The sequence below is a fragment of the Eufriesea mexicana genome, unplaced genomic scaffold (genome assembly GCF_001483705.2).
Source record: "Eufriesea mexicana isolate 0111107269 unplaced genomic scaffold, ASM148370v2 scaffold1723, whole genome shotgun sequence".
NCBI classification, from domain to species: domain Eukaryota; kingdom Metazoa; phylum Arthropoda; class Insecta; order Hymenoptera; family Apidae; genus Eufriesea; species Eufriesea mexicana.
In genome coordinates this window covers 225,088-246,924 of record NW_016909858.1, presented here as the reverse complement: position 1 = coordinate 246,924, position 21,837 = coordinate 225,088, and the positions used below count along the sequence as shown (strand labels likewise).

Below are 21,837 nucleotides of genomic sequence, written 5' to 3'. Positions count from 1 at the left end.
TTAATTATACATAAATAATAGATAAATATTATAATAATGTACTAATATTTATAAATGTAATATATATTTTGTAAATTCTCGGAATAGTTTAGTATTGTCATGCATGATATGTGAGATATTTATAGTGATTTTAACAAAATATATGTATTGAAATTGAAATATTTAAAAATGATATATATATATATTTTAGGTTAATCAGGTTTATTTCAGAAACCTGAAATAGATAAAATTAATGATTTGTAACAAAAGCTGGTATGTACAGGAAAAAGGTTAGAATAACTAGTTATTGAAGGAAAAAGTTATGCAATTAATTATGAAACTGTATTAGAGAATAGCATTGCAATTGTAAGTCTATATAAATAAAAATTTTCATATTACTAGTTATAAGTTAATTTATATAAAATATGTTTATAATTCCCAAATTACAAAACTAACATTTCAAATTAGTATCATTTGTGAAAGTATTGTATTGACTATAAGCATTAGACATTTTAATAAAACATAATCCAATATGTCATTGAACATAATCCAATAAAATATCTTTAAATATTAGTTTCTATAAAATGTAAGCACCAAGTATAAGAATATTTTGTTGATATTTAATTTTTACAAGAAACAGAAATCATTTATTTCTTCCATAATAATTCTTTAGTTATGGAAAATAAAAACATAGAAATATAATTATTATCTTCGAAAATAACATAGTTTTCCTTACAAATTATGTTAAAGCTCTATGATATTATTACTTAATAAATATCATATGAAATTTGAAAAAAAATAACTTTACATATAAAACAAAATTGTCAAAGAATTTTATATATAATAAATATGATCTTGCAATTATAAAAATTTATATATAATACTAAATTGATGGAGTTAATATAAATAAATAAAACTTATATACTAATGTAAAATACACTAAACTTACTATTATAGTATATAACATAAAAAAATTTATTATCTCAAAAGCTATTAAATATTTAAACTTAACAATTTATGTTTATGATCCACCCATACCTCCCTTCCTTCAAAATTTTATTGAACATATTACAGTGTAAAACTATTTTTACGGAGCAAAATAATAATGTTAAATATGTAATAATGTATTTGACTTTTACAGTATCAATGGATTATAAAAACTACTAATATTCAAATTTTTATTTCATGTTTAAATATTATTCAACTTTGTACAATATATTTAATACAATGACACAAGGCTTACATAATTTACTAGCACTATTCATAATGCTTATTAGTAATATAATACTAATATAAATTATGAATTGTCTTGATTTCTATCAAGTTTTACCTAACTTATACCAGTTTATAAAGAAAATCTTCAATATTCTGGAGGCAAAGTTTTGTATTTACTCTTATCCTGAATTGATATAAACTGAAAGTAAAAATAAAATTGGATAATTAATAATTTCTAACTAATAAATCATTACAAACGATTGTTCAGAAAAATACTATCTACATCTTACCCATATTTAATATTATTATACGTATAAAATACCTTGTAATCCTTATCTTTGTATTCATTCCATGGCTCAGGGTTTCTCTTATTAGACCATGCAACATCAGGACTTTTAATAGCGCATCGTAATATATAACCTGAAGCTGCACATGCCCCAAATCCGATGCAAAAGAATAATGGTATTAGCTGAAGAGAAATGAAAAATATATTACTGTATGATTTTTCAACTGTTTTTTTACATACCATATAATTTTTTTTTAAACTTTCCCATGTAAGACCTTGCATTCTACCAAACATCTTGCTACGTATTAGAATTGAACTATGCGTTCAACCCCAGTTAAACTTCATTCACTAATTCACTAGTGTTCTTAGTTTCTTACAAGCAAGCCCCGATTGTGATTTTCATGAAAACCAACCTAATGTATTTTAAGTATCGATAATAAAATTTATAGATTAACGATACATACTAAAAAGTTATTTCGTTAATAATTTTGAAAACCTTCCATTAATATTTTATATCTTTTAATTATATTAATACTATATTATTTATTTTAAATATAACTGCTTTACATTTTCATTGAATAGATGAAATTAAAATGAAATTCTTTTGAATTATTTATAATATAACTTTAAAAAACAGAGAAACTATTGGTGTGATTTTGTAATGTATACATAATTTTATATTAATTCGTTTCTATTTTCACCGAAGTCTAATAAACTGTCTATTTTATTTGCTATTTCATGACGGTATTTCACGAATAAAAGTAAATTTTTACAGCGTGAGGATGTATAAATATAAGTGTTGAGCTCAGCCAACAGAATCGAAGTACAGATTAGTACATGATAAATATATAAAAGATTAATTAAATAATGTGCACATAAACTTGTGTTTGCAATGCTATATTTCGATGAATGGTTTGTTGAACTTCATTGTATTGTTTGCTACCATTAATGTCATTAAATTCATCTAGTGTAAGAATGAATTTTTGTTCGTGACACGTCTGAAGGAGTCCGTAAGACGGCAATTTTTAGTTTTACCCCACAGACAGGATGGGTTTTTCTACGAGTTTACAAGGACAGTCATCACACGAGGCGTTACTTGCTCGTCAAGATGCTGAAATTAAACTTCTGGAAACAATGAGACGGTGTTTAACGATTAAAGTTAAATCAGACCGTGAGTATGCTTCGACCATCGTTTCTTTAACTATGCAAGGGAAAAAGATTGAACGTAACGAAGATCTCGTTGGTAGTCTAATAGTACAGGTATGTATTAAAAATCGAAATTCATATTTACTATGTTTTCTATGGGTTTATAGTAATTTTTCAGAAGTATTTCCTTACATAATATTACATTCTAGAGTTGGAGAGATATTATGGATTCCATTGATCAAACTGCAAAATTAATAAAACAACAAGCAGATTCTATTGAAGCTATAGTAGTTGAACACATTACAACATTATATTCTGAAAGAAGACGAGCTAGAAAGTTATATCAAGAAGAACAAACATGGCTGAACAATCAGTTTCAACAAGTATACAAAATAATGAAAAACTTTATATTAAGGGTATTATATGCCATATACTTATATGCTATATGTCTATTCTATCTTTTAGTTAACTGAAGATGTTGCCAGAAAAAAATTAGAATATCAGAAGAATCTAGAAATGTACAAATTAATGAGATCTCGCTTTGAAGAACATTACGTCAAATGTAAGCAGTTATATTATTTATTAATTTACAATTGTTTGCTATGACTCTTGATATCTGTTTAGCGGGTAGAGTTGGTAGAAAATTGGATGAAGTGAGAGAAAAATATCAAAAAGCCTGTAGAAAACTTCACCTTACCCACAATGAATATGTATTACTTTTGGGTGCTGTAACGGAATGTGAACATGACCTAAGAACATGTTATTTACCAAGTTTACTTCATCAGCAGCAGGCGATTCATCAAGAGTTTATAACATCATGGTAAGTATTTTATTAACTTTAGATTCTAAAAGAGTTCATCATATATTTATTTACTCTGCTTCATGGATTAATGATTCATTTTATATGAAATTTTTATGTAAACATTTAGTGATAAAAAAGGTATAACAATTATTAATAATTATTAATAATAATATATTGTATTGTACATATAAAAATTTTGTACTTTATATGATAGGAAAACAATACTTCAGGATATAGTGAAATATTCTGATTTTACAACAGATAAATTTCAAGAGATACATAGGCGCATGCAAAAAGCTGTCGATTCTGTAAAACCTATAGAAGAGTACAAGGATTTTATAGGGAAGCATAGGTATTTGTTTTAAATTTGCTTTTGTGGCTATAATTTAATAAGAACGATATTAAAAGTTTGTTAATACCCGATATAGAACGCGACCAGCATCGCCAATAAGATTTATATTTGATGAGAACCTTGTGGATGATACATCAGGAAAATTATTGCCAAATAAATTGACAGTAGATAATTTAACTATAGATTGGTTAAGAAATCGGCTGACAGAACTAGAAACGTCTTTAAAAGCAACTCAACAGAATCGACAAAATCCACAGTATCCATCAGAGAATAACAGTGATTCTAAGTAAGAGTATTATATTTTCGAATAATTGAATGTCATTATTGTACAGTGGAACCTCATATAACGAATTTTCGTACAACATAACAGAAAAATCGTGTTATATGAATTATATGGATTATATATCCCAGTATATACAGTAGTTACGGGTTATGCAGACTGACCAAAGCATTCGTAAACAAGCTTATATCTACAGTGAGGAATAAAACTGAACATGTAACAAAAGTTAACCAAGGAAGTATTGAATAAAGGTAAGATGATGAAAATTAATATTACTAATTGCTTACTTATTATTGTAATAAATGTAAACAATTTTCAAACTTATTGAAATGTATTTCCCTGCAGCTGCAATAATAAGAATTTATGGATTACCAATTTTATACTTTTTTTATTTTTTATACAATTTTTTATAATTGGCCAGGTATGGATGTTTACCCCTAATACCTGCCTGTATAAGCAATTAGCTTGGGTACGGCAGTGCTAGCACTATGCTCTTGTAGATGCTCAATTCACAGTACTTGTAAGTATCAGTAAAAGAAATGTTTCAAGCAAAAGTTGTAAAGTATAAAGGAAGACATATGATAATAATTGTTTGACTATGGGATTACTTTGGAGTCCTGTGAAGGTCATATTGAAATTTTTAAATAGAACCCTACATTTTTTATTACATTATTGTAGCTAATATTCAGATGTTTTCAGAATACTACTTACACATGTATTTTACAAAAACTATTATTTAATGGTTAATTTGTTAATGGTTCTTATCATGTACGTTTTCCCAATAAAAAAAAAAAATAATCCTGAAAATGATGCTCAAGATCAATTTTGTGACAACTTCTTTTAACAAATCTTCACTGTTTTCAAGGTGTAGAATTACTAAGTTGTACAATAAGTTATAGAATTAATCGTGATCTAATTTTTATGTATCCTGTATAATTATACACAGTTTCATTCAAATCAGACATTTCTTGTAAAGCTATGGAAGTGTGATCCATAAATTATTGTTATTACAGTTATGAAATATTTCTCTTTAACAATTTTGTTTTGTATATAAAATGTATTTTATTTCAATAATTTTGTAAATTTTTATGTTTACTACAATCACAAGTAAACATTTGGCAATGTTGAATTTAATCTTCTTGTCTTTACTTAATACTTCTTTTTGATAATTTTTGATTATATATTAAGTTTTACTCCTTACTATATTTGCATTACAAATTTCAGCTTTGATATGAAAATGATACAACATTTTTGTGTGAATTTGCTTATATGAACTTGAATACATTTACACAAATCTAAATAAAGCTCTGAATTTCTGCACTGATTTTATATTTCAAGAAATAAAACGCCAGTTAATTTTGAATATAACTTTATTATATTCAGTGTGTTAATTAATTTGTTCTAAAACATATTTTTGCTACTGTAGTAGGTGCAAAATCATCTTTACCTTTTTTTGAAACTGTGTTTTCAAAACTTTCAGTGTGTGCTAAGTGTCAAATATAGTTGTTTTTTGTATCTCATATAAACTTATTGTTTTTCATTTGTAGTAAAGAGCATACCAACAATTTTTAGAATCCCTATCTTCTCTTTTAGGAGGCATTACACAGTCTGCGTCTATTATTCAAGACATTACTCTATTAATAAAATTTCTCCTTAAAAGTAAAATTTGTAAATAAAATTTCTTTGAATGAAAAAGAAGCAAAATTCAAGTTAGTTGTTTAAATTATTTGCCTAAATATTCAATTTATCAAATGTATCAATTATAATGTGTTTATTATATTCAGTGAATATTGTTGCAATGTTTTCGTCGTGTTATATGAATTTGCGTTATATGCAGATCAATTGTATATATTCTTTGGTATTATTTAGTGTAAAATAAATTTACCATTTTTTGTTTCTTATTTTCTTTATTACATACTAGAATATCAGCCTTGGATTATTCTCGCGAACGAGAAGAGTTACGGTTACGTTGTCAAGAAAAAAAGCTTCAGCGGCAAGTGGACGTTATTAGAGCTGCTTTAAATGAATTAGGTTGTGAAGAATTACCACTTGGATATGATCTTTCAATGGAAAGTTCTTTTGCCGATTCGTCTTCTATTAGTAAGGTAATTAGAATTGTGTCTAAACTATTGAATATTTCTATAAGTATTCTGGGTATCATTTTCAAGACAGTTATATATCATTGTTCTGTTCGTAATTTTTTTTGGATATAAAGCTATCTATTATAGAGGATTAATATTAGTTAGCACCACTGCCCTTGCAGAAAAATACAGTTGCAGATATTGGTCTGTTTACATTGCGAAGAAATCAACGATTCATGACAATATTTAAATCTCCTTTCAAATCTTTACCAGTAATAAACGATACAAAAGATGGCATGATTAGATCGAATAGTGAAGGTCCTACTTCAAAAGCAGATAATACTCTACCAGTTGTATGTTACCCGTTTGTTATATAGATATAAATGTTTTTTGTGTAATTGCTTCATTTTTATCACATATAATCTGATATGCTTAAAACAGAATGGATGTCAAAAACCATTTACAAGTGAATTGATAATTTGCGTGTGATTTTTAATAGTAAGCATGTTTATTTGATGTATAAATAAATTGCATTTAACTGTTTTCTAATATTTGCAATATATTTAATAGTAATTTTTGAAATTGATAGATAGAAATGGAAATGATTTTTCATGTTCTAGATATGGTTAATCTTTACATGTTAGATGAAATATTACATATATATTGTTATAGGTTCCATTTCGTGGAAATTCGCAAATGTCCAGTCAAAAGGGAAATGGAAACGGTGAACTTATGGAAGAAGAATGGTTTCATGGAGTTTTGCCAAGAGAAGAAGTTGTAAGATTACTTGTAACTGAAGGGGATTTTCTAGTACGCGAAACAACAAGAAATGATGAATGCCAAATAGTTTTATCTGTTTGCTGGGATGGGCATAAACATTTTATTGTGCAAACTACTCCTGAAGTAAGCAATCAGTTACGTTTTTTTTCAATAACATAGTATAATTTATGCAGGGAACACAGGAACAAATGTATTTGTATGTATTTTTATTAATTTTAGGGACATTACAGATTTGAAGGCCCTACATTTCCATCAATTCAAGAATTAATCAGACATCAGTGGATATCCGGATTACCAGTGACCAGTCGATCTGGAGCTATTCTCAAAACACCAATTTTACGTGAACGTTGGGAACTTAATAATGATGATGTAATTCTTCTAGAAAAGATAGGACGGGTATATTGAAATTTAAAAAAAAAAAAGTACATTTAGTTTCTTAAGTACCTTAAAGTAGAACATCTCACCATCATATAGATTTGCTACAATTGATGAAACGTTCATTGTAATTGAAAACCAAATTAAAGTTGAATTAATATGAATTATTTAGTTTAGAAAATTTGTTGGTTTGAAAGGTTTATACAGATTAAGTAAAATTAGATGTTTAGTCATAAAACATTGTACATTTTTAGGGAAATTTTGGAGATGTATATAAAGCCCAATTAAAAACCTGTAAGACTGAAGTGGCTGTAAAAACTTGCAAAGTAACATTACCAGATGAACAGAAACGTAAATTCTTACAAGAAGGACGAATATTGAAGCAATATGATCATCCAAATATAGTTAAACTTATTGGAATTTGTGTTCAAAAGCAACCTATTATGATTGTTATGGAACTAGTACCTGGTGTGTTGATTAAATTAATTTACTGATCAATCTAAGTAGAAGATATTTAAGTAAATAACTTTTAATTTTTGAAAATGAACATTTTTCCAATCATATAATGTAAATTTTTGTCGATACTAAATTAATATGTATAATAGGTGGTTCCCTGTTAACATATCTAAGAAAAAATGCTAATACTATTACGCAACAAGAACAACTTCGAATGTGTAAAGATGCAGCTGCAGGTATGTGCTATTTGGAATCTAAATATTGTATTCATAGGGACTTAGCTGCTCGGAATTGTCTCGTGGGTAAGTGAACATGTTTTTAGTTATAAAAAGCATTTATAGAATATATGCATTGTAAGAATATGAGAATTAATATATTTTATTTTTAGGGTATGAGTCCATAGTAAAAATATCAGATTTTGGAATGTCACGTGAGGAAGAAGAATATATAGTTTCAGATGGTATGAAACAAATTCCAATTAAATGGACTGCACCAGAGGCATTAAATTTCGGTATTTGAAAAAATATAACATGCTACATGTGCTTTTAGAATTCTGATATTAGTTTTCATTGTAATGTCTTCTAGGCAAATATACGTCCCTCTGTGATGTATGGAGTTATGGAATCTTAATGTGGGAAATATTCTCTAAAGGTGGAAATCCGTATAGTGGAATGTCAAATTCTCAAGCACGCGAAAAGATAGACGCAGGTAACGTTTACTTTACATTTGCATTGTTTATTATTATCATCATTATCATTATTGCAGCTGCTATTATTGTTGTTTGTTGTTGTCGTCGTCGTCGTCGTCGTTGTTTCCGTTATTGTATTTTTCTGTTCCTACTTTGTAGTTTAAGCACACAGTGGGATATTTGTCTACCAAGCCATATATTCCTTTGCTATTGCTATGGTATTTTTTTAATTATCATGGTTTTAAATATTACTGTTTGTTGCATGTTTATGTTTATACAAGTATTTAAATATATTGTAATATATTTTGAAAAATTGTTTGCTCTTATGTCTGTAGTGAATATGAATATTGATAGGTACTATTCCTGTTATTTCTTTTTTCCAGATCTGTTTTATTTTCATTAACAATAATGTGTATCATGTAATTTTCTCTTGCCTCTTTTGTGTAACATTTGCTTTGTTTAATATCGCAATGATGATTCGGTAGAGTTTATCTTTTCTTTTTTTTTTGTTGACAAGTATAATATCTGGCTTATTGCATACATCTGTTTTATACGTGTTTATAGTTATGTCTAGTATAACTTGGAACTATACTTTTTAAGTATTCTCTGGAGATTATATTTGTAATTTGATCTATATGCTTGTGTTATTTGGTGTTTTACAGCTAATTATTGCTGTATAATCTTTGTGTTGTGTCATATCCATTTGTATATTCTGTTCCAGCAAATACTTTATAACCATCCATACTGTGCTCGATTGTTTCTTCACATTGATGATATTTAATATATAATACTATACATAAGACATAATAATAATAATAAAAGTAATGACAACAACAACGACGACGACGATGGCAACGACCATGATAACAACAACAGCAACAACAACAACAACAACAACAACAACCACAACAATAATAATAATAATAATAATAATGTAGGATGCCGAAAACAGGTTTCATTTTATCTTCAGCTTACAGAAATAATATATATGTGTTCCTTTTTTTATCGAAGGAATATCGAGTCTGCGCGAACGGTTTGAGACACTGGAAACGGACAGAACAATATGAACAGAACGAACGCGAAATTCGGAAACTGATTAAACGCAAGAAAATAATACTAAAATAACGTAACTATACACACGAAAAAACGCTCTCTCTTTCTCCCCTCCCTGCCCCCCTATGTTTAACGCCTTCGTGATTCAAGGCTTCTCCACTCAGGACTGTTCCTGTGTCGTTGAGGGTCTTGTTTTTATGCCTTTTGCAAAGCTTGATGACATGCTTTTATCAATCGCTAATTGACTGATATGATTCAGCCGATTAACTATTTGTTCTCATAAAAATTACGTCACTTTTCGGATTCGCGATTTGTCGTCGTAAAAATCATCCAACCTTGCCGATATGCGATTCGCTCCCCGCGACGATTACGATGCCGTTGACCTGCGTTTCACTTCCGAGTAAGGACATGCAGCTTTATTTCTAAAAATAGCCTTTCATAACGGTAGCAGTTGATGTTCGATATGTTTCTAAAATAATGCCATGCATAGGTCATTGACCGGTTTACAATTTGTTTTCCTAAAATAAGATTCCGAATCGGCATTAACCGATTCGCAATTTCTTTCCCCGAAGTGGCATCCTACAACAACAACAATAATAATAATAATAATAATAACAATAATAATAATAATAATAATAATAATCATAATCATAAAAAGAAAAAAGTCGGCATGGAAACAAAGCTTAAAAAAATAATATTACACAACTAAAAAGGCAAATTGACCAACTAACAAATTATGTACTGTGACATCTACTTGGAAAAGAACAAAGAAGATTCGACGACTCGAAGAAAAATGAAGAAGTCAATCTAATTAATAAAAATGTTGAAGCAATTAAGGAAGAATTAAATAAAAAAACAACAAAGACTATAAGTAAAAGCCAAGAGACTAAAAAGATACCAAAAGTCCTACCAAAGACATAAAAGGAGAAATACACTTCATAGTAACCAAAAATTATTTTATAGATTGGCAAATCAAGAGATAACTATCAAAGAATCACCAAATATGAATGACATTGCTAATTTTTGAAGCGATATCTGATTACATACAATAGAGTACAATAAGAAAAGCAACGTGAATTGTAGTTAAAGAAAATAAGATACAAGAAATAAAATCTGTAATAGAATGTATTGTTACAGTGGAAGATATCACCAAAGTGATTAAAAAATTTTATAATTGAAAAGTATCAGGCCTTGAAAAAATTCATTACTTTTGGTGAAAAAAAGAATGTTACGGTTATATATAAATTTTTTACAAGAATTTTCAACACAGTTATTCAAGATCCAAGTAAAATCTTACCATTCTGAACACAAACATTCCTACAATCTGTAAATTTTTAATATCCATCATAACAAACAAAATGTATAAACACATAAAATACAGCAGAATCATGGTGAAGCAGCAAAATAATTGCTATAAAGGTTACCAAGGTTATAAAGAATAAGTTACCATAGACACAGATTAAACAAAATTATATTATAAAACGTATATAATAATTTACTACATTTGTGGTTGGTATATACTGCGAAAATATACAAAATAGAAAACAATTTTATCTATTTTCTTGCAAAGATAACGAAAAAATGTTGAATGCAGCTCTATGTTAAAACAGCAGAAGGGGATGATCTTAAGTCGCAGAATATTTCAGGATGATTACCTAAGCATGTTTTAATCTTGCCTAGCAGTAAACCATGTATTGCAAAGCTTAAATAATAGTAACTATGGCTATATAATTCAGAGAGGGAACAAAATCAAAATACAGTGTTATCTTCTTAACTGTTTCTACCATTACCTAGTATTCGTCACTCGAGTTGAATTGCGACGTATAGGTAAGGAATACAAAGGAATACGAGAAATATATAGTTTCTCACTCTTGCTTGTTTGCATATGACAATACCAAGAATAAACCTCTCCGCTTAAATAACTACGGTCGATTTCGATTTATGGACATTTAAGTGGACACTGCTATAGTATATTTATTATGCACAGATGGTATAAAATTATTTGCTACTACTCAACATCAATTTAATTATTTATTTCAAATCATAAAAAGATTTAGTAAAGATAACAACATAAAATTTGGAATAAACAAATTCAAAATCCATAGCATAATACAAGAGAAACAAGAATCAGGAATCATATCCTCAGTTATCTAAGATTGAAATATTAAAAGAAAATTATAAATACCTAGAATCCAATTAAGATATTGAAATTGATTAAAGCAAAATGAAAAATATTTGTTTAGAACAATGAAATGGTCAAATATTGAACTAAAGGTACTCAATGCAATAACTGAGGCAATATGCAATAAATACAAAGTACATCATGTAATATCAACCAATGAAAGGTATGCATTAAACTTAAATGTCAAAGAAAGAAGAATTATTGACATTAAAAATTTACAAACTTATTTTATCAACAGAAGTAATGACAACCTAATAAGGCAATATATAGCATCAATACTTTAGGTACAATATTGTACATTAATAACAACAATGTTGATCTCATAGAAAACAGTTAACAACAAAACAAAAATAGACAATTGGGAAGCAAAAACCTCTACATGATAAACATCCTCATTAATTACAATAAGGGTACCATAAAGTATCAAATATATGGTTATCCAAAGAAATTATCTTGATAAAAACTAAGAGATTTATGATAGCAAATCAGAATTAAATCATTAAAACCAAAAACTATTAAAAATACACAATAAAAAATATAATTAAATCGGATAATTGTAGATTATATAACACATATTAGGAAATAGTCACAAGAGTCCATATCCCATGTCACAGGAAGATATCCATTAAAATAATCATTGAAGAAAAATACAAAAGTACTTTTTGCAATATCTTTATTATATAGTCTTTGCTCATGAAATACAATAAATATGATATCAAAACACAGCTAAAATAATTACAGTCATAATATATTCTACAACAGTTATTGAAAAAATATTTTTTATAGTAATAAAAGAATTAAATCTCAATAATTCATAAATATATAATATTACAGGAATCGGTAATAATAGACGCATATTTCATAGTGCAGTGGTTTAAAATAATAATAGAGGAATGAAGTAACTTGTCCGTGCCTTGTTCCAAAAATTGGGCATTTAAATTGAGATTTTTCATAACAATAATAATAATAATAATTGTTGCTTAAATATTTTCCATAAAATTTGCATAAAAATTTATTTACATGTTTTTAGGTTATCGAATGCCAGCACCAGAAAATACACCTGATGAAATATACCGCCTAATGTTACGATGCTGGGAATATGAACCGGATAAACGACCTCACTTCGATCAAATATACACTGTTGTTGAGACACTCTCTCAAGCATATTTATAGATAAGTTTAAATTCGTACTAACCTGTATCGCAAATAACATTCTTTTTGCATTGTTTGTTATCAATTTTCTCGTATATATCTTATAATATATACGTAAATAAGTATAAGCTCAGATTTCGAGCTTTACAAAATGATGCTCATCATTAAAACGTATGTACATGATATATCTATGATTTGCTATGAAAATTTCAAGTAATAATCATAATGAAATAAGAAATATGTTATATGTATATGTATGTATGCATATGTTAATTTCACAGGCAAGAATGTCTAGTAATTTCTTGAATTAGAGAACATAATACCGATTTTGATGATTTTTGAATGTTATACCAATCGATATTTTTAATAAATTTTTTCCAAATGATTGTGAATATCTTGGAAACTAAAGCTGAGTGACGATTATGTGTATAACAAAAAGTTCAAAATATTGATTTCTCGAAATCAATATTTCTCTTTCACCGAAAATCGGTGACTGTATTTCGTAATCTAGATAATTATCATATATTTTTCTAAGTATCACTAGTTATAAAATCGAGAAACAGAAAATAACAGCATTATAGTAACCGACAATAAGTGGTCTATTATAAAATATTTGTTTGTAAATATTATTATTTCTTTACCTATTCTCTTGGAAATGCATTATATTTTTTCCATGCGTTAGCATTCTAGGATAGACCGATTCTTTCTTCCGATTTTAAAACGTATTCTATTTAGCCGAAATCAAATGTAATTTATAACTGAAGATACAAGATTTTCATAGTAAGTCATTGATATTTTTATTCTTCCAATATATTTATGCATTATTGTGAATAGAAAGTGTGAATACGTATCGTACTACGATGTAATTTTACGTGAAATTGCACTTAGTTTATTTTAAAATGGGAGGTTCAAAAATCTCGGGAACTTACAGAGTGATTCAATATTGGTACCTTTCTTATTGTTTATATTCTTCATCCTTTCTAATAATAGTCCTGTCTTAAAATTTTTTATATTACTTATCCGTCCAAATAATAATTAAATTTTAACCAGTATTCAATGGTAAAATCAAGAATGTTAGGTCGTAAATTATTCATTCAGTATAAATATCCATAATAAGTATGGTGAACACATGTTAAATCAGTATATGAAACAAGGAAATAAAATTATCAACAAATATTACATCATAATTTTCATTTGCACATGAAAATTTTTTAAATTTAACTTTCATAATATATAACTTACTGACTTTCAGGTTTTCTTACTTTCATCAAAAGTTATAGAATTAGTTATTGTTATACAATACGTGATGTATATTTAACTATTACGATGCATCAAATAACTAATTTTTACTAATAATAATCATGTGTATAGATATATACATACACATACACATATACATATATACACATACGTATGTATTGTGCGAGATATGTTGTACTCTGATAAATCTTAACTAAGAAGAAATTTACAATTATTCAAAATGGTTAAACTTCGCTATTGTATTATTCCAAATTGTGATTGGAACCAATCAACTATGTGCTATCTTACAATACTCAATATTATCTTAAAAATTAATAAAATTTAAACCTTTTATAAACTTTGAATTTCTGTCTTTAAAGTATTTAAACATTTATTACTTTTATTGTTTAAACAATTTTATTTCTATTTATACTTTTATTAGAATTATCTATATATACTTTGACGTAATACATACATTTTATAAATATAATTTAATAAGTTCATCGCTTACAGCTGAAGGTGTTAATATCCCCAAATCAGTAAATAAAAGATTAATATAACGTGGTGGTGTATAATCAACTAATGGATGTTCTTTTTGTAAATCTTTTTTTAACGTGCTCGCTGTGTACTGTAAGAGGAAAGATGGGAAAAAAATGATTTTTTAAATATATGTTATGTCAGTTCAAAACAATGAAAAATGTATCTTAAATGAAATGTTACCTTAAACTCATTAGGCACATCAACTTGATTTAATGGGTATATTCTTGAAAATTTGAAGCTTTCTGTTAGTACAAAAAAGGGTTTTTTTACTTGTTTGGCACACATAGCCATTGTATATGTGCCAACCTATGAATGAGAAGTATAAAAGATCAATCAAAAATTCTATAATGACGAATTAAGGAAATTGCATAATACCTTATTGATAACACCTCCACTTTCTGCAACTCCTTCTGCTCCTACCATGACCATATCAACTTGTTCCATAACATATCCCATTGCAGAATCTAATATCAATGTGCAAGATACACCTAACTTTGTTAGATCTTGATACATTTCTTGCCTAGTCATTGAGGAAGACCAAAAAGAGAATCATGTCATCAATGTAAAAGTATTTATACAATAGTCAATTTTAACAAAATTTTATAGAAATTTTTTTATTACAAAAGAAGTGTATATGTATTTTTAAAAATGTATAGAAGAAAAACGATTAAATATAAATTTTTATTTGTATTTATTATGAAAGTATTAAAAAAAAAAGTATTAAAATAAAACCTTCAAATATAATAAAATATGTAATTATAATAAGTATTAATACAGTTCTTATTTATATATCTTGTAATGAATATATATATAATCTATGGAATGTAAATATAATTATCAATAGTATGTCCATACGTGTTGTCAGTAGAGGTAATACTCTATTCAAATATATGTAACAGTAATAATACTAAAGTAGACTGAAGTGAAAGAACAATTATTAAAAATTTGCATTAGTATTACAAAATACGTTACAAAAAATTTGGGAATTGTAAGTAAACCAATGTTCATATTTCAAAAAGTTATTGACAGATATGAAAGTTGAAAAATTATAAAATATAAAGCAAAAAGGGGATGTAAACTAGTATTGTATGACTGATAAATAAAAGTTACAAGAATGAAATACAATTTCCAATACTATTTTTAATAATTTAGTAACATTAATACTACAAAAATCTAGAGTGATTATAGAATCTAAAAGTAATTCTATGAAATACAAAAATAGCATGTACATTTACTTTTTATTATCAAATTGACTATATTGAATAAAAATGGCCATATTAAAAAGTTTTGTTAGTATTTTCATAAAAAATATAAATAAATAATTTATCTTTTATTATTTTTGATTCTAATGGATTCTAATAATATATATACACATTTTTGTTGACATTCTTTTGTAATAAAGAAAATTTTTCTCAAAATTGACTGTTGTACAAATATTTTGTACATTTATTATGTACATTAAACAAAGAACATTTACCCACTATTATCCGGAGAAGAATATGTTACATATACTTCAAATATTTTATTACTTTCAACAGCTTCCTTCATTGCTTGCAGTACAACTCTAGACTTTGAATGGGTAAGTATTTTCTAAAATAAAATATGATATTAAACTAATAAGCTCTTTATAACATAGACTAGAAATTAAATGAAAATTACATAACCATCCGCAATAAAATGTGCTGCTACTTTTGCTACTTTTCCTCTAGCTGCCACTAATTTTTCATAGAACATCTTTCCTCTATGGAGCATAATACCCTTGCATTCTGCAAATGACTAATACCAAATATTGTAGAACAAGTAGTTTAAGATTTCTAATATACTCGTAAAATTATATAAAATTATCAAAAAGAAAGATCTCTCAAAAATGGTACAGTATAATTCTCACAGAAGTATCTAATGTAGCTAAAGTTATGAAACGAAGAAATAATTCACTGCCAGATGCAATGGCAGTCACAGGATTTTCAGTTGATCTCATTGCATCTATTGCATTCTGCAAGCAATATCTAAGCTCTTGAACCGTCTCAGCTGGAAGAAAAAGAAAAATATATAATAAGCGTGTACTCTCTTTTTTTTTTATTTTATTGTTTATTAGTATACTCTTACATTTTGAATACTCCAAAACTTTTAGTAACGTACGAATAGCAGCCATTCCAGCAGAAACATCTTTTTCATCTTTAATAATGCTATTAAAATATTGACAAATTTCTGAAAAAATAATGGATGAAAAACATAGTTGGTTTATCAACTTATTATTTCAATATCATTTACCTTCCTTTTCCATAATGTTTGTTCAAATATCGCTGATTTATCTTATTCTCAGCCAAAATAAAATAAATATCAAATAGTAGTTTTAGGTTAACGTTAATATTCGTATACTTGACATAAGAAAGTATACATACGTGTGTGTGTATATATATATAGAAATAAAAAAATTATAAAGGCAATGATTAAAAATAATTAAGAATAAGTAAAAATAAGTAAAACAGATATGTGTGTAAGTGTAAATGACAAAATTGTTGCAAAAATTCAATAAATTTTGTTAAATAATAAACGAAGTATCACTATAAATTTGATACATAAATATAAACAAGCTGTATTATAATAATTATCAAACAACACATTTAAAATCTTTATTGAGTTATATTTATTAGCCCATCTTCATTTGTATGAAAGCGTATATATCATGTATGTTGCGGGTACGTTTGAAAATTTGCCTAAATATTGTAACCTATTAATATATAGAGCAAATCGAAACGTTATTATTTAAGAAATAACATTCCCGGATAAAGAACCGATCTATAATTTTTGTCTTATTTGAAACCGTATTTATTTCATCAATAAAATAAAGAAAAGTAATTGAAAATAGGGTAGAAATGTAAATATTGGTATGTATTAATATATAATGTTAATATATAATATTAGTAGTAGTTAATATCATTAGAAATTATTGTCTAAATTTTTTTAATACTATTTTATATTTGAAATCATAAATATTATAATGCTAATAAAACGTTTGCAAGTAAAATTTGAAGAATTATTCAAATTGTTATATTAAATTGCAAAAAGTTATTATTAAAATAAGAATTGTTTAAACATAAATTTGAAAGAGATCAATTTAAATTAATAATAAAACATGTCCAAAAAGAATATTTACATTTAAAAAAGCAAATACACAGTTTATATGTATAACTTTTAGAATTAAGGATACATTTACTTCTTATTCAAAGTATATGGATAAGTAAATTTTGATAACATTAAAGTAGGTTTAAACACTATGTGAGTAATATAACTCCGGTTATTCAAAATTTTAAACCTATTAATAAAGGCTCAGAGGTAAAGTAAATACTTTAAATTGCAGATAGAAATCTTCAGACCAATATAAGGAGATAATAATGGATATGTACAAGTATCTTATGTACTTGGGAATAGAATTTACCAAAATGCTATATGTACTTATTAGAAGGAGTTTATAATACATTTAAAAAAGCTGACTGTTAAGGTAACATTGTTTAATTTAAATACAATAAATTTATATTGATTTACATTGATGTTTATAATAGTGTTTTTATAGTTTTTCCCAATTATAAATAAATTTATAAAACTTGCAGTAGTAATTTCTCTTTTATGTTATTCATAAAAAGTATAATATTGATATATTATTGATATAAATAATAAAATTTCAGTTTTTACACATTAGAGAAAAGTAAACAAATTAGTGTTATGTGCTTTAGAATTCTTATATATTTGAACTATATTTTATTATTAGATATCAACGAATGTAAAATTAGAATGAGTAATACTGATATGAAAAATAGCATATTTTGTTTAGAGATTCAAGTTGTGCAACAATTATATGGTATAGAAAAAATCCTTGGAAAAATCTAGATCGATCTTAAATAAAATACAGATTTCCATAATAAAAAGTTTGACAATAAGACGTATCTCTCGACGTATTTAAAATATATTCGCCAATAATTTGTTTTTTATTGATTATCCATTGCAATTAGATTTCATTATCAAATTCGTTCGTTTAACTGTTTCGAAATTTTTTTTAGAACGCAACTTCTGTTTTCGTTGATATTTATTTTCTTGTTTTTTGCGTATTTGCGTCTTGAGAGGAAAAGGATAAATTGTTAAGAAATGATACGAAATTTTGAGAGTTAATTTTTTGAACTAATTATAATGCACCAGTTAAGTAATTTTTTTCCATTTTGTATTTGCTACATTTTCAAGTAACTTCTGCTGTTGTTCAATTTCTATCTTTTTTTAAATTTGCCGATACGCAATAGCTTTCTTATGTTTCCAAGTCTTAAAGGATAATTTTCTTCCACTTTGTTGTTGATTGAGCAGTCTATGTTTTGGTTTTTAAACAAATAAAAGTAAAAAACGTATTGCGTGGATTTTGCAAGTAAATGTACTTGAAAGGATTTTAGTCAGTGAAATAATAACCGATGGCTACAATGTATATACATGTCATCCTAGTTGGATAAGTTAACCCTTTGCACTCGAACGGCGCCGAAACGGCGCCCGGCTGATTTGAAGTGGCAACTCGAGCGGCGCTGATACGGCGCCCAGGGCAACACCTTACTTTTAGGGTGGAAAGACAGGAGGATTGTCATTTGTTTAACTACAAGGGGTGACACAGGAATGTTGACGGTCAAAAGAATTAGACGAGGTGGTGTGGAAGTACTCGTCAAGAAACCAAAGATTGTATTGAATTATATAAAATATATGGGTGGTGTTGATCGGGCCGATCAATATGCATCAACGTATTGTTTTCTGCGAAAATCGCTGAAATGGTGGCGTAAGCTTTTTTGGGGGGCATGGAAATTTGCCTCATCAATTTTTACCTTCTCTATAAACAAGAAAAGACTAAAAGAGGGGAAAATCCACTGAGCCATTTGCGATTTTTAAAAATTCTTGTTGAGCAATTGAGAGGAACATATCGCTAGCATCGTGAGCAAGCGTCTACGTCGCATTCCGATGACATCCGACTCAATGGAAAGCTGCAGATAATACTTAAAAGGCCGAAAAGGGACTGTAAGGTTTGCTCTGACCGTAATACGCCTGGAGGTAGGCGGGAAGTAACAGATTATTGTGATACGTGTCCTGATGAACCTAGAATGCATCTTGGGTATTGTTTAACGAAATATCATACAAAAACTAATTACAGAGTATAATATTTCTCAAATTTTGTTGTTTTTGATATAAAAATAAATAAATTGGTGAAATTTTATTATTTGTATACGTTTGTTTGTTTATAAATGATTTTAAAGTACATGTAAAATGTTTCCCTAATTTGGCCGAAATCGTCTCGAGTTGCTGGTTTGCGCAAGCGAAAAAAGTCTCGAGTGCAAAGGGTTAATAATAGACAGCTAAACGGGTAAACATAGGTAAAAAGAAATAAACGAACCAACGAATATAAAACAATTGAGGGACGAATTGAGATTGCAGTCGTATTCGTGTAAGTGTCGTGTAATAAGTATATATGTATATAGTGTGTGTGAATTATCTCCAGCGCGGAAATATCTGAAAAAGACCATGGGTAATAGGAAAAAATGTTTCAGACAAAAATTATATGATATTAATGGTGACATATGACGTTGATATTTATTTAATCTCGTGGTGATTTTGAAAAGAATTATGAAAGCCACGCGTCAATTTTTTAACGGGCACCTACATTTTTTGACATATTCTTGTAGCTGATGTCAATTTATACAAAACGAAAATATATAAAATATGACATCTGATATTTGATCATTATGATGTACAGAAGGTGAACGAGCAACGTTTTATTGGTAGTAATCGAGTAACGCTAATGCCAGTGATATGCATATACACATACATATACGTAAGTTATTCGTTCATTATCCGACAGACAGATGGATATATTTAAAAAGAAAAATTAGTTTAATGATCTCTAATTTATTAATCTATTACACATTTGTGTGTGTAAGTGTACGCGTGTATATATAATTATTATGTATAATTGAGAAATTGCCAATTTAGAAATCTTGAATTTACGGGTATACACGGACGCATAAATTCACGCTAATGTATATAACATACACAGGGATCATATAAATCGTATAAATAATGGTATAAATAAAAATTCTTGGCACTCTCATGTACAGAGTGTAAAAAAATTACACATCACGACAGTTGTATCGCGATTCAAGACATTCGGATCAGTGAGACCTGTTGAAGAAAATTACAGTAAAATTGACAGTCAGTATGATTTTCAATGTTAATTCCTTTCTTCTTTCTTTTTTTTTTATCGTACCGTATTCTATCAGTTACGGAGAGAATATGACTGCAAAGAACTATCGATTCTAAATTAACCGTTTTTCCAGAGAAATTAGCTGTAAATGGTTTAACTTATTATACGAGCACGTGTCGAATTGACATAAGTAATTGTGTATTTGAATACGAGATGCAAGTACGATATGCGTGAGTACGTAACAATATAATTGGATTATTATGTTGAATTTGGACTCGATGTATCGAATGAAATCTCTCGATAGTAGAGAAATATTGATCGAGAAGCATGAACGCACAATTTGACGCATTTCATTGCACATATTTGCCACTAAATCTGTCTTAAGGGAACAGTTATCGTGCGACGGATGATTTATTCTTCTCTTTGCAACTTTTTCTTCTGGTACGATAAATAGAATACGAGGCAATAAAAGAAAAAATGAAAAATTGCCCGTAAAACGATGCCCAAGATCAATCCTGTGGCAATTTGTTTTAACAAATTGCACTGATTCGAAGGTATAGAATTACGTTGTAGCAATCGTGAAAAATAATTTGTTAACAGCCTATACAAACTATATATTACAGGTAATAAATTGTCGTAGAAACACAGAAGATGAAATAAATTTGTGGAGAATGAAAAGTTGCTCATGCTCGATTTAGATTAGTTTTAATCCAGTCTATATATTGGGTAACACGTGTATATACTCCCGGATATCCGGGTTCTCCACACTTGTTACCGAAAGAGACGATACCGATTTGAATCCACCTGCCATCTGCCCTAAGCATAAGCGGACCACCGGAATCGCCTTGGCATGCATCTTTTCCACCTTGACTGTAACCAGCGCATAGAAAATTACTGGTGATTGGTTGAAAATAAGCCGCGTTGCAGTCTTCGTTCCTCCATACTGGAAGCACTGTTTGTCGTTGTACCGTACTTTCTTTTCCACCTATCGGAAAGAATATATATATA

General features: G+C 27.7%; 4 protein-coding genes across 5 annotated transcripts in view; 1 reads left to right on the top strand and 3 right to left on the bottom strand.

Annotated features, from left to right (window-relative positions):
* Positions 1 to 1,261: 1,261 nt before the first annotated feature.
* On the bottom strand, positions 1,262 to 1,858 carry ND-MLRQ (NADH dehydrogenase (ubiquinone) MLRQ subunit). Its single transcript, XM_017901700.1, has 3 exons — positions 1,721 to 1,858; positions 1,517 to 1,663; positions 1,262 to 1,393 (listed from the first exon to the last, which is right to left on the bottom strand). The coding sequence occupies exons 1-3, from the start codon at positions 1,772 to 1,774 to the stop codon at positions 1,340 to 1,342; spliced, it is 255 nt and encodes an 84-aa protein (XP_017757189.1). The 5' UTR covers positions 1,775 to 1,858; the 3' UTR covers positions 1,262 to 1,339.
* Positions 1,859 to 2,208: 350 nt separating this feature from the next.
* FER (tyrosine-protein kinase Fer) lies at positions 2,209 to 12,963 on the top strand. 2 transcript variants are annotated; one of them, XM_017901660.1, is made up of 15 exons: positions 2,209 to 2,740; positions 2,836 to 3,009; positions 3,092 to 3,188; positions 3,251 to 3,446; positions 3,643 to 3,780; positions 3,857 to 4,066; positions 5,982 to 6,165; positions 6,324 to 6,494; positions 6,814 to 7,044; positions 7,141 to 7,317; positions 7,551 to 7,764; positions 7,902 to 8,054; positions 8,141 to 8,263; positions 8,338 to 8,460; positions 12,706 to 12,963. In XM_017901660.1, exons 1-15 carry the CDS (start codon positions 2,528 to 2,530, stop codon positions 12,846 to 12,848), a joined length of 2,547 nt encoding a protein of 848 aa, XP_017757149.1. In that variant the 5' UTR covers positions 2,209 to 2,527; the 3' UTR covers positions 12,849 to 12,963. The 2 variants fall into 2 exon arrangements, with proteins under 2 accessions (XP_017757149.1, XP_017757150.1); XM_017901661.1 differs by lacking the exon at positions 6,324 to 6,494.
* A 1,581-nt stretch (positions 12,964 to 14,544) lies between these two features.
* eIF2Balpha (eukaryotic translation initiation factor 2B subunit alpha) lies at positions 14,545 to 16,956 on the bottom strand. Its single transcript, XM_017901731.1, has 8 exons — positions 16,878 to 16,956; positions 16,713 to 16,814; positions 16,495 to 16,634; positions 16,266 to 16,382; positions 16,084 to 16,196; positions 14,982 to 15,126; positions 14,787 to 14,912; positions 14,545 to 14,694 (listed from the first exon to the last, which is right to left on the bottom strand). Exons 1-8 carry the CDS (start codon positions 16,888 to 16,890, stop codon positions 14,545 to 14,547), a joined length of 906 nt encoding a protein of 301 aa, XP_017757220.1. The 5' UTR covers positions 16,891 to 16,956.
* Positions 16,957 to 21,501: 4,545 nt separating this feature from the next.
* LOC108548674 (clotting factor B) overlaps positions 21,502 to 21,837 on the bottom strand; it is a 4,974-nt gene continuing 4,638 nt past the window's right edge. Inside the window, exon 8 of the mRNA XM_017901730.1 lies at positions 21,502 to 21,814. Coding sequence (XP_017757219.1) covers positions 21,513 to 21,814 — 302 coding nt within the window. The 3' untranslated portion in view covers positions 21,502 to 21,512. The remainder of the gene's footprint in view (positions 21,815 to 21,837) is intronic.

Coding starts and splice junctions, on each gene's coding strand:
- eIF2Balpha (XM_017901731.1), bottom strand. Junction 16,197..16,265: donor ATTTTATTGCGGATGGTTAT/GTAATTTTCATT, acceptor ATTTTATTTTAG/AAAATACTTACCCATTCAAA. Junction 15,127..16,083: donor TCTTCTCCGGATAATAGTGG/GTAAATGTTCTT, acceptor CTCAATGACTAG/GCAAGAAATGTATCAAGATC.
- FER (XM_017901660.1), top strand. CDS start 2,528: ATGGGTTTTTCTACGAGTTTACAAGGACAGTCATCACACGAGGCGTTA. Junction 3,189..3,250: donor TGAAGAACATTACGTCAAAT/GTAAGCAGTTAT, acceptor ATATCTGTTTAG/CGGGTAGAGTTGGTAGAAAA. Junction 3,781..3,856: donor GATTTTATAGGGAAGCATAG/GTATTTGTTTTA, acceptor TACCCGATATAG/AACGCGACCAGCATCGCCAA.
- ND-MLRQ (XM_017901700.1), bottom strand. CDS start 1,774: ATGTTTGGTAGAATGCAAGGTCTTACATGGGAAAGTTTAAAAAAAAAT. Junction 1,664..1,720: donor GTTTAAAAAAAAATTATATG/GTATGTAAAAAA, acceptor ATTTCTCTTCAG/CTAATACCATTATTCTTTTG. Junction 1,394..1,516: donor ACAAAGATAAGGATTACAAG/GTATTTTATACG, acceptor TTTTACTTTCAG/TTTATATCAATTCAGGATAA.